This window comes from Pristis pectinata, chromosome 6 (genome assembly GCF_009764475.1).
Source record: "Pristis pectinata isolate sPriPec2 chromosome 6, sPriPec2.1.pri, whole genome shotgun sequence".
Classification (NCBI taxonomy): Eukaryota; Metazoa; Chordata; class Chondrichthyes; order Rhinopristiformes; family Pristidae; genus Pristis; species Pristis pectinata.
In genome coordinates, this window is record NC_067410.1 from 46,335,434 (window position 1) to 46,348,152 (window position 12,719).

Sequence of the window (12,719 nt, forward strand, 5' to 3'; positions counted from 1 at the left end):
AGTGGAGCTAGGAAAGACTCATTCGCTTCCCCTTCCACTATTTGCCTTCCTTTCCCAACAGCAGAAAGGAGTCAGAGTTTGACCATCAATTAGCCTTATAGCCCCATCATCCCCACATGGTAGCTGTGGAGATGGGGCAACAGGGACATGGCCTCAACTGCACTAGCAGCAGAAACATCAGAAAAGTCATGCAAAGGCAACACTGAGGCGACTGGCCTATAAATGCCAGCCAGAGTGATCAAAGGAGGTGCTGCAACAGAAAATTAAAACTCAAATGGCAATATAAATAACATTTCACACAGAAGTTAGTTATGAAGGCAAGGCATCTTGTTCAGATCCTTTTGGTTTACTTTTTCTAGCTGAGGTCCATTATTTCTGTACTAGTCACTGATGTGTTGTCCTTCTGAATGCTTTCAAAAATGGATGCCATCTCGGGGTTGGACCGGATCTGTGACTGGAACTCTGCCATCAGCGCGCTCTTCTCAGCTTCTGGGATCGTAAGCAGAGCTGCTACTGCCCTCATCGCTGAGCGTTTCAGCTCATCCTGCTTCTCAAATTCCTGTTTCACTGAGTTAGCCTTCACCTAAAGGAAAGGGAAAACAGGATTATATCCACCCCAAGTGCAGCAGTGCAGTAACAGCAAAATGTTAGGGGTCCAAACTTAGGTCTTTTTTTCCTTTTGCCAGAGATTTATAGGGTATGAAATGTCCTAATAGAGGGCTGTTGAAGCAAAATCCACAGCATGGATTTGGAATAGGACTGGAAATTAGTGCAGTAGGAGGGGAGTAAGCATGCCAGCTCAAAAAATTAGGCCTTGACTATCATCTGCATAAAGCCAATTGCAAATGCCAAATGTAGCTTGCAGGTCAGGCACAAAGGGAGATCCACTGACTGTCTTAATGTAGTAAATATCATTGCTGCATAATCTAGGAGTGTATGGAGCAATGGAAGATGGGAAGCGAGGTGGTGACTGGACCAGGAAATCTCTCCCCAGTGTTGAAAAAGTAGAGGAAGAGAAGATTATTTGATAGCAACCTCAGATTAGAGGTAACTGACGAGGCAAATATGATCCTGTTCTCAGTGAAACGGATGAACAAAGCAAATTCCCTTGTTATTCTGGGAAGGATAAGGAAAGGCAAGAGAAGGAATGCCTGAAATGGGGCAATCAAGGTCTACTGCACTGGAAGGAAGTAGATGGTTGAAAAAAAAGATTAAGCAGAGTGGAACAGAAAGCAGCATCATTAGGATGTATGATAATGCTGCGAAAATGGGAGAATGGAGCAGTGTCCTTCAGCTGGCAAGGCAGGAGTGGGCGGGCTCATGGTGGATATTGGTTCACTAACCCCAGAAGTGGAGAGAGCAAAGGAAGAGTTGGAGAATAGCCATATGACAGCAAAGGGTGAAAGGAAACAAAGTTGATGAAATTTTCCAGATCAGGCAAGAGCAGGAAACTGCATCATATCATCAATGTACTGGAAGAAAATGAGAGGACAGTGGGCTTGGAGCCAGGAATATTCTATGTATTCCATGAGAGAGAGAGAGATTTTAATAACAACACCTTTTAAAAGGCAGATGTGAGGGGCAGATTTGAATGAGTCAAAAAGATTGTTCTATTAGAGAGCTAGCTCAGTGAAACATGAGGATGGAGACTTGGTGAGGGTATAAAAGGACTCTACATCCATGGTGAAAATGAGGCTAGGAAGTTCACAATGTTAAATGACAGTGGATGTTGACAGAAATCGGCTTGAAGAGACTGCATGGGGGAGGGAGAACTTGAAATGGAAAGTAATGCGCTGAGACAAAAACTGAATTGATTCATCTACTAGTGCAGCCCTATGGAGGCGGCAGCAATGTGGTTCACGCAGGACTGGGAGAACCTTGGAGGGTTTGGAGGGGCTGTTGTTTGAAGGGTCATAGTCTAATGTAGGAAGCAGTGTCAAGTGATGTATACATCCAGTGAGTGCTTCTCTGATCTACAGCAAACTCGAGTGCATAAGTATATGGAATTCCAAAGTGAGAGCAAGATCCTTGAAACTGCATCCCTCACTGGCTTAGTATCTATTCACTTCAGTAAGGTGGAATGGGGAAGGAGGAGTGATAACTATCATTCAGCACACACACATGCCCATTTATTCCAGCATATATTCACCTCTGACCACTCAGCTTTTACAGCTCTTGGCTTTTAGTGGTGGTGATTAAAATATATAAATCTAATTCAACAAATGCTGCTGGTCAAATATCTGTATAAATATTATCTTAAACCCCTAAACACTCTGGTCAGCAATCCCAGGAAAGACTCACCTTAGTAGTGCATGTTGCACGCAGTGGTTCAACTAGCCTGTCCAACCTCTGAAGTACTGCACTGGGACTGACAGTTGACAATCGTGCCAACATGATGAAAGTCAGCATCTACAAGAAAGCAAGAACGAACTAGATAGTAAAATTCAGATTTACTGGGATGAATAGTAATGCAAGATGACTTACTATAGTCAATAATTAAAAGTCAGATTACTCAAGTTGCTTGGGCATGAGCATCTGAATTCAAACCAGCAAAGACTATAGGGCTAATCACCACCTTTCTCTTGCAGTAAGTTCTGACAGTTCCAAGGACAGTTCTAAAGCCGGTCTTAAATCAGTCCCTTGTTGAGCAACCCTCCTGCACAGCAGCACCCAAGCTGCAGCTCCCTTGGGTGAGAGCACAGTTGTCTTTTACAGGCAAGTTTATTTACCTTGATATCATAATGATCCTTTAATCCATCTTCCACATGGTTCAGAAACTCAAAGATGTCCAACCTATCCAGACAGCTATCCAACAAAGTGTACATGCATTCAAAGGCAGCTTTCCTAATATCAAGTCCATCGTCCACCGTGTGTTTGAAAGGTCCCATTTCTACCTGGAGAGAGATTTAAAGAAATATGTAATTTAGTTAAAATATATATTGAAAGTGCCAACGTGGGGAGTAGAGGTTAAAAAGTTGTGGGAAAAGAAAGCACTCATCATTCCTGCTATATCAGTTATTTGGAAGGAACAAAATAGAACGTTCGGAATTAATAACTGCAGTCCCAAACTTTGAACAACCTCATACACACACACTGTTGTCACTAATGCAGCATAAGCCATGTAATTCTCAGATACGAAGCATAAAGTCCAGCAGCAGAGGCCCATTACACCTCTTTTACATTGCAAGGAGATTTCCTGAGGCCCCCTAAGGGAAGGGTAGCCTGGTCTGACTTGGCACAGCCAAACTAATAAGGATAGGACAAAACTGCCACCTCATTTTCCTGCTCCAGTGCTGCATGCAATAGGACAGCTCACTCTTCTAAAAGTAGAGGACCTGTGTGGAGATTGTCTTTTCAGACTAACATCCTCTCCCAAGGCCTGCAGTCAATAGACAGCAGCCCGAGAGGAAACCCGTGAATCAGTGGATAGAATATTACTTCTGATTCAGAAGTTCCAGGTTCAACTCCCACTCAAGGCACCAACTCATAATTCAGGTTGACACCTTGGTGGAATACTGAGTGCAGTAACGTCAGAGATGCTGACTTTCAAACAAAATGCTAAACTGACACCCAGGTGCCTTAGAGACACAAAAGATCCCATGACACTCTTTTGAAAAGTCAGCTTTTTAGACCAATATTTATTCCATAACCAGAATTACCATATCATCTGGTCACTAACAGGTAACTGCTCTTGAGATCTTACCTTATAGAAATTGGAGCCACATTTGGGACATTGCAAGATTGCGCACAGTGCTGCTGTACCTTTACTAGCAATGAATGAGCTGTGTGATCTGTCACATCTGTGTGATGTGCTTACCTCTCTGATGAGCTCCTTTCTGACCTTGGTTTCCTTGTACAACTGTGGCAACACAGTCTCCAGCAAATCCCTGATCAAGGAAGGCTTATTGTGAGCTGCACAGTTGAACATGACCAAGGCAACACGCCTGACGTTGAGATCCGGGTCCTCCAGAGTCCGCAAGAAGTCACCTGAAAAATAAAATGGAGAATATTAAGTACCACATGGTAACGAAAAAAGAACCTCTTAAAAAGAAAGTGATCTCCCCAGTAGCTGGTGAGTTGCTTCAGTGTTTAGAGTGAGACAGCCTTACCTAAACCTGCCAGCAGGTGGCAAACAATTAAACAGTCACTAACCAATTCAGGCTGCGATGACCAGACAATTTCAATTGGAATTAAGAGTGGGTCTTGGCAGAGAACGGTAGTAGACTGCCCCTTGGTAGAGACTGTTATGGTTCAGATTATGGGAAGTTTGTGGTGGCTGTAACACAGGATTGACACATAATGTATTTGGCGGAGCAGACAGAAATCAGCCACTTCTCATGGTGGATTTCTCTTGACAAGAGTCCAATGTCATGTCTCCTCACAGCCCTAGAATTATTTCCTTTCTGAGACTTTCTCTCTCTTTTGAATGTTACAATCATAGTTGTCTGCACTACTGCCCCCATTAGCACCTCTGGTGGTGCATTCAAGAAGCCAACCATTCAGTGCATAGAATAACAAAATCCTCACGTTACCTTTATCAATCACCTGTGTGCTATATCTCCTTGACCTGTGGCCAATGGAAACAGTTTCCCTCTCTACTCTGTCCATACCAGTTTTAATACATCTATAAACCTTACGACCCACATCCCAAAAATAATTTTGGCAAATCCCTTCTGCAAAGCTTTAACATCTTTCCTAAAATGTAATGTCCAGAAATGGACAAAGTATTCCACTTGTGGCACAATCAGTGCTTTACAAAGGTTCGTCAAAACTACCTTGCTCTTCTACTGAGAACTTCCAGGATCTTATGTGCTTGTCTAACCACTTTCTCTATCTGCCTTGACACTTTCAATGAACTATGCAGAAACACTGAAACCTGTTTTTACAACCATTTTAGAAATGTGCCCTCTAGTTTATCCTGCCTCTACCAAAATATAAAACAACACATTTCTTGGGATTTAATTTCACTTCCCAGCAATCCACGCATTCCACCAGCCAGTATTTCCTGGCATCTAATACTATCCTCCTCAAAGCTCTAAATTTTGCAGTTTAAAAACCTGGAAATTATGCCCTGTGCAGCCAAGTCCAAATCATAGACATATATTAATTAAAGGCAAAGTTGCTCACACTGACCTGGGGAACTTCACTGTACACTTTACTTCAGGCTAGAGAAAAACTTTCACCATTACTGTTTTCTATTACTCAGCCCATTTTCTACCCATGGTGTTCCTGCTCCTTTTATGGCCTTCAATCTTGATGATGCCTATGATGTGGCACCTATCAAATACCTAATGGAAGTCCATACATGTCACATTGACTATTTCTCTTATCCATATACTCAAAACCCTCAAAGAAGAAAGTCTTTCTCATTTCAATCAAGTGGAATTCTCTTTATTCAGACCATGGCCTCTGGTTCTGAATTCTCCCATGAGAAGACACGCTCTCCACATTCACCCCATCTACTCCCCTTAGAATCATGTGTTTCAGTAAGATCATCTCTCACTCTTCTGATCTCCAATCAGCAGAGTCCAAACCTGTTTAACCTTCCCTAATAGGACAACCTCTCCATACCTAAAATTATCCTAGTAAACCTTCTCTGAACCATCTCCGATGAAATACCTTTCCTTAACTGGTGGTGGGGAGGGTGGAACAAAATTGTTCATAATATTCTAGACGTGGTTTCATCGGTGCCTTGTGCTGATGCGATAAGACTTTTACACTCCAACCCCCTTGAAGTATGGGTCAACATTCCACTAGCCTTTTACTAATCCAAGAATAGTGTTCTTAGAAATAGGGGAAAAAATGGACAACATATTTGGCTATTTTTGTGGACATTTTTGGGATTTAAATAATCCAAGTAGACTGTGTTAGTAACTGCAACCAAGTGGGAATACCTGATTAAATATTTTAAAGTTGTCACGGAAATAACGTACTGGAAGGTAGTTTTTCCAGAGCTGCCAAATACAGATCATCCCCAGCTTACGAACACTTGGTTTATGTACAGACTGTACGTACAAACGACATTTGGGAGACCGGTGGTATGGATTTGCCAGCTGCTGCGTGGTTGCAGGCATCTTCTCCTGCATGGGAATTTGCTTCATGGCTACATTTCCAAATTGCAAACTGTTCCAGTTACGAACAGGTCACAAGAATGGAACCCTTGTGATAACCTGGGTATGACCTGCAAGATGAAATGATAATTTCGTTCGCACATCCTCAATTGTAAACACGGAAATACACCACCAAATGGGAGGTTTTCCAAATTTGTTCTTGTATTACATTACCTGGGCAAAATTTACCAACAGGCGATGTTAAGTTTGTCAAGAAATGTGTCGCTAAGAAAAGTTAATGTGCTTGAGAAGTACATGCCCTTGGTAATGAATATTTTAAGGGAACCTGACCATGACTTAATACATTAAAACATGAATAGACTAGTTTACGTCTCCAGACTCTCCCTGAAAGCCAAAGAACTGCTAGTGTTGGAGGAGGTGTAGCACAGTAAACGTGTCATCCCATGCATTTATCAAATACAACGTTTTTCAGAAGCTAACAGCCTACGCCCACTGGACAAAACAAAATATGGCACAGAAGGTATATATAGTAAATAATGCACCAGAAGTCGTCTTATTCAGAAAACTCACCTATGCAGCCTTTTAGTAGTGGGTCAATTGCTTGTGGATGGTCTGAAATCGTAAACTTGACAGCAGTCACCACTGTGCTTCGTGCATAGGCAGAACCTGGGGAAAATTAAAAAGGTGAAGCACTCAATTTTCAATTTATTTTTTAAACAAAACAGGTATGGCTTTTTTCAGCAGAGATGGGAAGAAATATTTCTCTTCAAGAAAAGAAATACAGTATGATTGTAAATTTCACAGAACATAAAACATTACAGCACAGTACAGGCCCTACGGCCCACGATGTTGTGCCGACATTTTATCCTGCTCTAATATCTATCTAACCCTTCCCTCCCACATAGCCACATGAATAATAGAAAAATGGAGGGCTATCTAAGGAATCTCTTAAATATCCCTAATGTATCTGCCCCCACAACCTCTGCAGGCAGTGAGATTCATGCACCCATCACCGTGTTAAAAAAAACTTACCTCTGACAACACCCTTATACCTTCCTCCAATCACCTTAAAATTATGCCCCCTCGTGTCAGTTTGATAATGCAAGTTAAAAAGCAGAAATGGCAAGTTTAAGAACATAAGAACAGGTTGAGTTATTGATCTAAAGTGCACTGGGTGGAGTTAACTTTCACGTCTATCAGCAAGGTGTAGGGTTGTCAAATATCTGGCATGAGCCAAGTTTACATTACACAACTGATAAAAAGATACTGAAATCAAATATAAATCACTGACAACTAAATTAGCAAATAACTCAGTTATATTAAATTTTTGGATGGTTTTCCCTTTTCACTTTTTGGAGCTGCACAAGCTTTACAAAGGATTGTGCAGTGACATGTCTCACCTCCCTTTAAACACAGACTTTTTGAATAAGCAGGCACACAACTTGCTTCAGTTAAAAGAAAATGTAGAAAGAATATAAAAACAACTGGAACAGTGCAACACAGTGTTGATAGGGATAAAAGTTAACCAACTATGAAGAGAAACCTGAAGTTGAGTTAACCGTCCTAGAAGAGATGAAACATTCTAAAAAAAATAACAAAAGGTCAAACAATTTCTTCTGAGTGGGCAAAAGGTAGAATTCTCTGCTACAAACCCTTGCTGAACCACAGAATTTTTAAGTTTTTCTTAAATAACTATTATAAATCTATAGAAAGTGAAGGGGCAAAATTAAACATGGCTTGTAGTGCAAAATATCAACACAAAGGGAAGCTGACCTGTTTCTGTACTGTAAATAAAATTTAGTGAAACCCATTATCTAGGTTTGACATCCTTCAGAATAGACAGCTGTCGTAAAATACATTCTCAGTGTGCATTTCTGTCAATTGGGACTGTAGCTAAATTGTGCTCTCTCAACCTTGCAGGCTATGAGGATCTTTTAGTCTCCTCGTTATCTACTGAAGGAACTGTAGTACTACTTTTTGGGTAAAACATGTGGCGCAAAAGATTTTAGATTGAAGGATAGGAGGTATTTGACTCACTTCCTGTTAAATTGATTAGCTAATTCTGATTGAAGCAAAATCTTTATAAGGTAGCTGAATCGATATTCATTGCAGGTAGAGAATAACAATTAAATGAATATTATCAATGCAACTTGACTGAGAAGGGAAGAGCATTCTTTCTAGTAGGGATCAATAGGTAGTTGGGAAAAATCCAAATTAAAATATCACACGTGGACTGTGCATGGATCAGATGATGGGAAAAAAATGTCTTCTTTCACCCAACCTGAGCCTTCATTTTATTTTCCTGTTCCCACTTAAGTTTAATGGGCAATAATGGGAAGCAATGTCTGTTACTCACATGGCTATACTTCATTTTATAAACACAAACAAGCAAGACCATTTGACTCTTAATCACAACTGAATCAGAACTCTAAGAGTTTCAAGGAGGAATTATTCAAGAATAACCTGACTTCAATTTTGGATTTATATTTCCTTAAACCTAGGCTACTTATTCATTGACAGATGAGATGAATATCCAATAATTATCCAATAAATCCTAGACTTGTACAATTCAGAAACAGGTTTTGTATCTCACTTATCAGTCAAAATCTAATATCAACTCAACTGGTGATACACCAGAGGCTGGTGGTGATACACCATTTTCCAGAAATGCTGTAGTCCTTGTGTTGTAAGTACACCCACAATGCTGTTGGGGAGAAGTTCCGGGATTTAGACTAGGGGACAATGAAGGACCAGTGATATAATTCCAGGTGAGAATGGTGCATAACTTGCAAGAGAACCTATAGGTGGTAGTGCACCTACTGCCCTTGTCCTTCCTAGTGGTTGAGGTCAAAGTTTTGGGTCTGGGTTTCTCTCGTAGCTCACCCCAGTTCTAACCTCTGCATCCACTCTGTGCCACTAGGGCTGTAACAATACTGGTCAGTAACAAAGAGCATAGAAAGGATATCTCATTGACTTCCTATACCTGGTTAATGGACAGAAGTTGGGCTTCCCAAGTTAGCACTGAAGGGCAGAGAAGTCAAATGAACACAGCAAAAATGAGGCATGTACTATTATCACTCTCACCTCCAAATCATTAAGGTTTTGAATTCAAGCCTCACATCACGTGATCTTGACGAGCATTACATTGTGGAACTCTAATTTCATTGTCAGATGTGCAATCTTTCAAATGACATGTTAAATTGAGCCCCAGTATGGTCTCTCAGACTGATACAGAAAACTCAAAGGCAGCACTTCAAGATCATGTATTCTTGTCCAACTGCTAACCTTCAAATAGGACCAAATGGCATTAACCCAAGCTTAAAATCACATCATAAATGGTGTTTTTAGACCATAGAGTCCACAGTATGACTCCTGCATTTCTTACATTACAATAATATGTGTAAGTATTTCATTGATTATAATAAAAGTTGGACTAATGTTGGACTATCTAGTGACCATGAAAAGCATGACATATTTCCCCTGACCCCAGACCACACAATGTGCTGGTGCATCAGGGTCTTGATCAATAGCTATACAAGCTATTTCTATACTTACCAGAAGCGAGTTGTTTTTTCAGCCTGGGTAGCAAGTGGGATGGGTCGATGAGGGTCAACTTTCCTAGACATTCAGCCACCACATTCCGAGTTCCCTCTTCGATGCACTCACAGTTTTTGAAGAGCAAGGCCCAAATGTCTTGAATGTAAGGTTTTAAGCTGTCTGGCGAGGAGGAACTAATAACCTCTTTCAGGGAGTGCAGCAACAAGTACTGACGCTTGGGCTGACTGCTGATCTCCTTGAGTATGAAAGGAAGATAGTCACTGAGATTTCCCACACTGATGTTCCCTAATGCATAGGAGGCAGCCGACTTTACTTCTTCACTAGGTGATGAAAATGCTTCAAGGATAACCACTTTGAGCTCCTTTTGTGAGCCCAGATTCATGGTGCGGCCTATCTCACCTAAAGAAAGTAGAGCCAGCAAACGGACCGAGTCAGAGGATTTAGGATTCTTCACTTCCTGTACAAATTGGTTCACCACTGAACTGGCATCCTTTGGACAAGCTGAAGTAAGCGCAGCCACACATTTTGCCACAGAGTAATAGGCTTGCTTGTGCAAAAGCACAGGACCACCTGATTGAGCTGATGAATAGATGGTTCCTGTCAACTGCTTCAGCAACTCCATGTAGCCCATGTTGGGAGTCTTGGATATGACCAAAGCTTGGAAGAAGTCCAAAATTGCATTCAGAGCCCCTCCTTGCAGCAGTGGTGAGCGAACCAGGTTGAACAGCTCAATCAATATGGACCCACCAATCTTGGAAACAGATGATGGGTAGACTTTGGCCAGAGACGTCAGGAAGGTGATGGCCATCTGAGAGACATGCATGTCACTCTCCCCAATGAGGGATGGAAGTTCCTTCAAAACTGACTCAATCATCATTGGCTTTAGGCTGTCACTGTAATTCTTAATCAGGATATCCAGAGCAGCAAGGGTACTTAGTTTCAATGCACGCTGGTTTTTCCTTAGAAAAGAGGCCAGGATGGGAACAGCCTCACCAAGAATTGGGCGCAGATCAATTTTTAAAGGAGAACTTGCGATCAGGGTCAAGGTTTTGACTGTGGTCAGTCGTGTGATCTCATTCTTCAGTCGTTCAAGGAAGATTTGCAATGTGGGATTCAGGTCAGCACCCAGATTGTCTCCCAGGTTACAAATGATTTGCCCCATACAGGCAATAGCTCTCTCCTTCACCTCCTGGTCAATATCAGCAGCTTTTAATCTCTTCAAAGTGCTACTAAACAAATCTTTTACGTATGGCTTAGCATCAAATGAACAAGGTTTGCCCAGTGGACGGATCACCTCTATAAGTTGCTGAGTCACAAGCAAAGCCTCAGATGTTATTTTGTAGAAAGGGTCACTAATGCAGGCCACAGTTGGAGGCAACAAAGTCTTGACATGGGGATGAAAAACTTCTGGTGGATGATTGCAGAGGATAACATGGAAGAAGGTCAGTGCATCAATCTTCATGTTTGAGGTACTTGATTTGTCGGTAAGGGAGTAAATAATGCCTGTAAAATAAAGAATATGGGATCAGTTTATCGTCACTGAACTTTCAAATATTATGAAGCAAACATCTCCTCCTCCTCTCCCCCCCCCTTTGTTTTCCCTCATTCCTGTGGCTCCCTCACCCCTTCTCTTCCCCCTGCCCGCCTTCCCTTTATTCCACGGTCTATTGCCCTCTCCTATCGTACTCCTTCTTCTCCAGCCCTCTGTCTCTTCCTCCCATCACCTCCGAGCTTCTCACATCATCCTTTTTCATCCCCCTCCCCCCCCCCCACCTTCCCCCTCATCCCTCGCCACCGATGACCACCCCCCGCCACACACACACCACCCCCCCCCCCCCCCAAGCATTTTCCCCTGCAACCATGCAAAGTGCTACACCGATCCCTATACCTACTCCCTCACCACCATTCAGGGCCCTAGACAGTCCTTCCAGGTGAGGCACCACTTCACATGTGAATTCAAGGATGTCATTTATTGCATCCAGTGCTCCCGGTGCAACCTCCTCTACATCAGTTAGACCTGACAGAGATCGAGTGACTGCTTCATCGAGCATCTTTGCGCCATATGCTGCAAAAGCCAGGATCTCCCGGTGGCCAGCCACCAATTCCACTTCTCAATCCCATACTGACATGTCTATCCACAGCCTTCTCTACTGCCATATTGAGGCCAGATGCAGGTTGGAGGAGCAACACCTCATATTCCGCCTTGGTAGTCTCCAACCTGATGGCCTCAACATTGATTTCTCCACCTCTCCTCTTCCTCATCCACCCTTCTATTTTCCCTCATTCCTGTGGCCCCCCTCACCCTTCTCTTTCCCCTCCCCCGCCCTCATGGCTTGCCCATCTATTCCCCGCCTCCTTCTCTTCCATGGTCAACTGTCCTCTCCTACCGGATTCCTCCTTCTTCAGCCCTTTGCCTCTTCTACCTATCAACACTCCCTTTCATCCTCCCTCCGTCACCCACCTGGACTCACCTATCACTTGCCACCTTGTGCTCCTCCCCCTACCTTTTTATTCTAGCTTCTGCCCCCTTCCTTTCCAGTTGTGATGCATGCTCTCGAACCGAAATGTCGACTGTTTATTTCCCTCCATAGATGCTGCCTGACCTGCTGAGTTTCTCCAGCATTTTGCGTGTAGTGCATCTCAAGTCTCTACAAAATCCCAGCCTGTCCCAGGCCAATCTTAATCTCCTGGCCAGCAGGCCCCAACAAACTTAAACACCTTGCCAGGACAGAATAAAGAGCATTTGGTACACTCTTTCTCACAAAGCATCTTTTTCTCCCTCTCTCTCACCAAGCACAACACTCCATCATAACTCTGTTCTCTTTCTTTTTCCTATTTCCTCTGGAATGAAAGAATCCAAAATAAGGAGTCACAACTTTAAGATTAGACTGGGCCATTCAGAATGTCCAAAAGCCTGACTACACAAAAACAGCACTGAAAATCCAGAGCTGTACCCAGAACAAAAAGTGTTGAAGCTGGCCGTGGAGCACAATTGATAATTTCAAATTGCAAGTATGAGTTTTGTGAGGCAAGGATACACAGGATAAGGAACCAGGTCAAGATGGGTGGAAGATTTCCTTTTTCTTCTCA

At 42.6% G+C, this 12,719-nt stretch overlaps 1 protein-coding gene across 1 annotated transcript in view; it reads right to left on the minus strand.

The window, feature by feature from the left end:
• Positions 1-305: 305 nt before the first annotated feature.
• Positions 306-12,719, minus strand: part of LOC127571298 (cullin-associated NEDD8-dissociated protein 1-like) — a 40,128-nt gene continuing 27,714 nt past the window's right edge. Inside the window, exons 10-15 of the mRNA XM_052017570.1 lie at positions 9,627-11,132; positions 6,642-6,737; positions 3,818-3,987; positions 2,730-2,894; positions 2,302-2,409; positions 306-583 (exon numbers count right to left, since the gene is read on the minus strand). Coding sequence (XP_051873530.1) covers positions 356-583; positions 2,302-2,409; positions 2,730-2,894; positions 3,818-3,987; positions 6,642-6,737; positions 9,627-11,132 — 2,273 coding nt within the window. The 3' untranslated portion in view covers positions 306-355. The remainder of the gene's footprint in view (positions 584-2,301; positions 2,410-2,729; positions 2,895-3,817; positions 3,988-6,641; positions 6,738-9,626; positions 11,133-12,719) is intronic.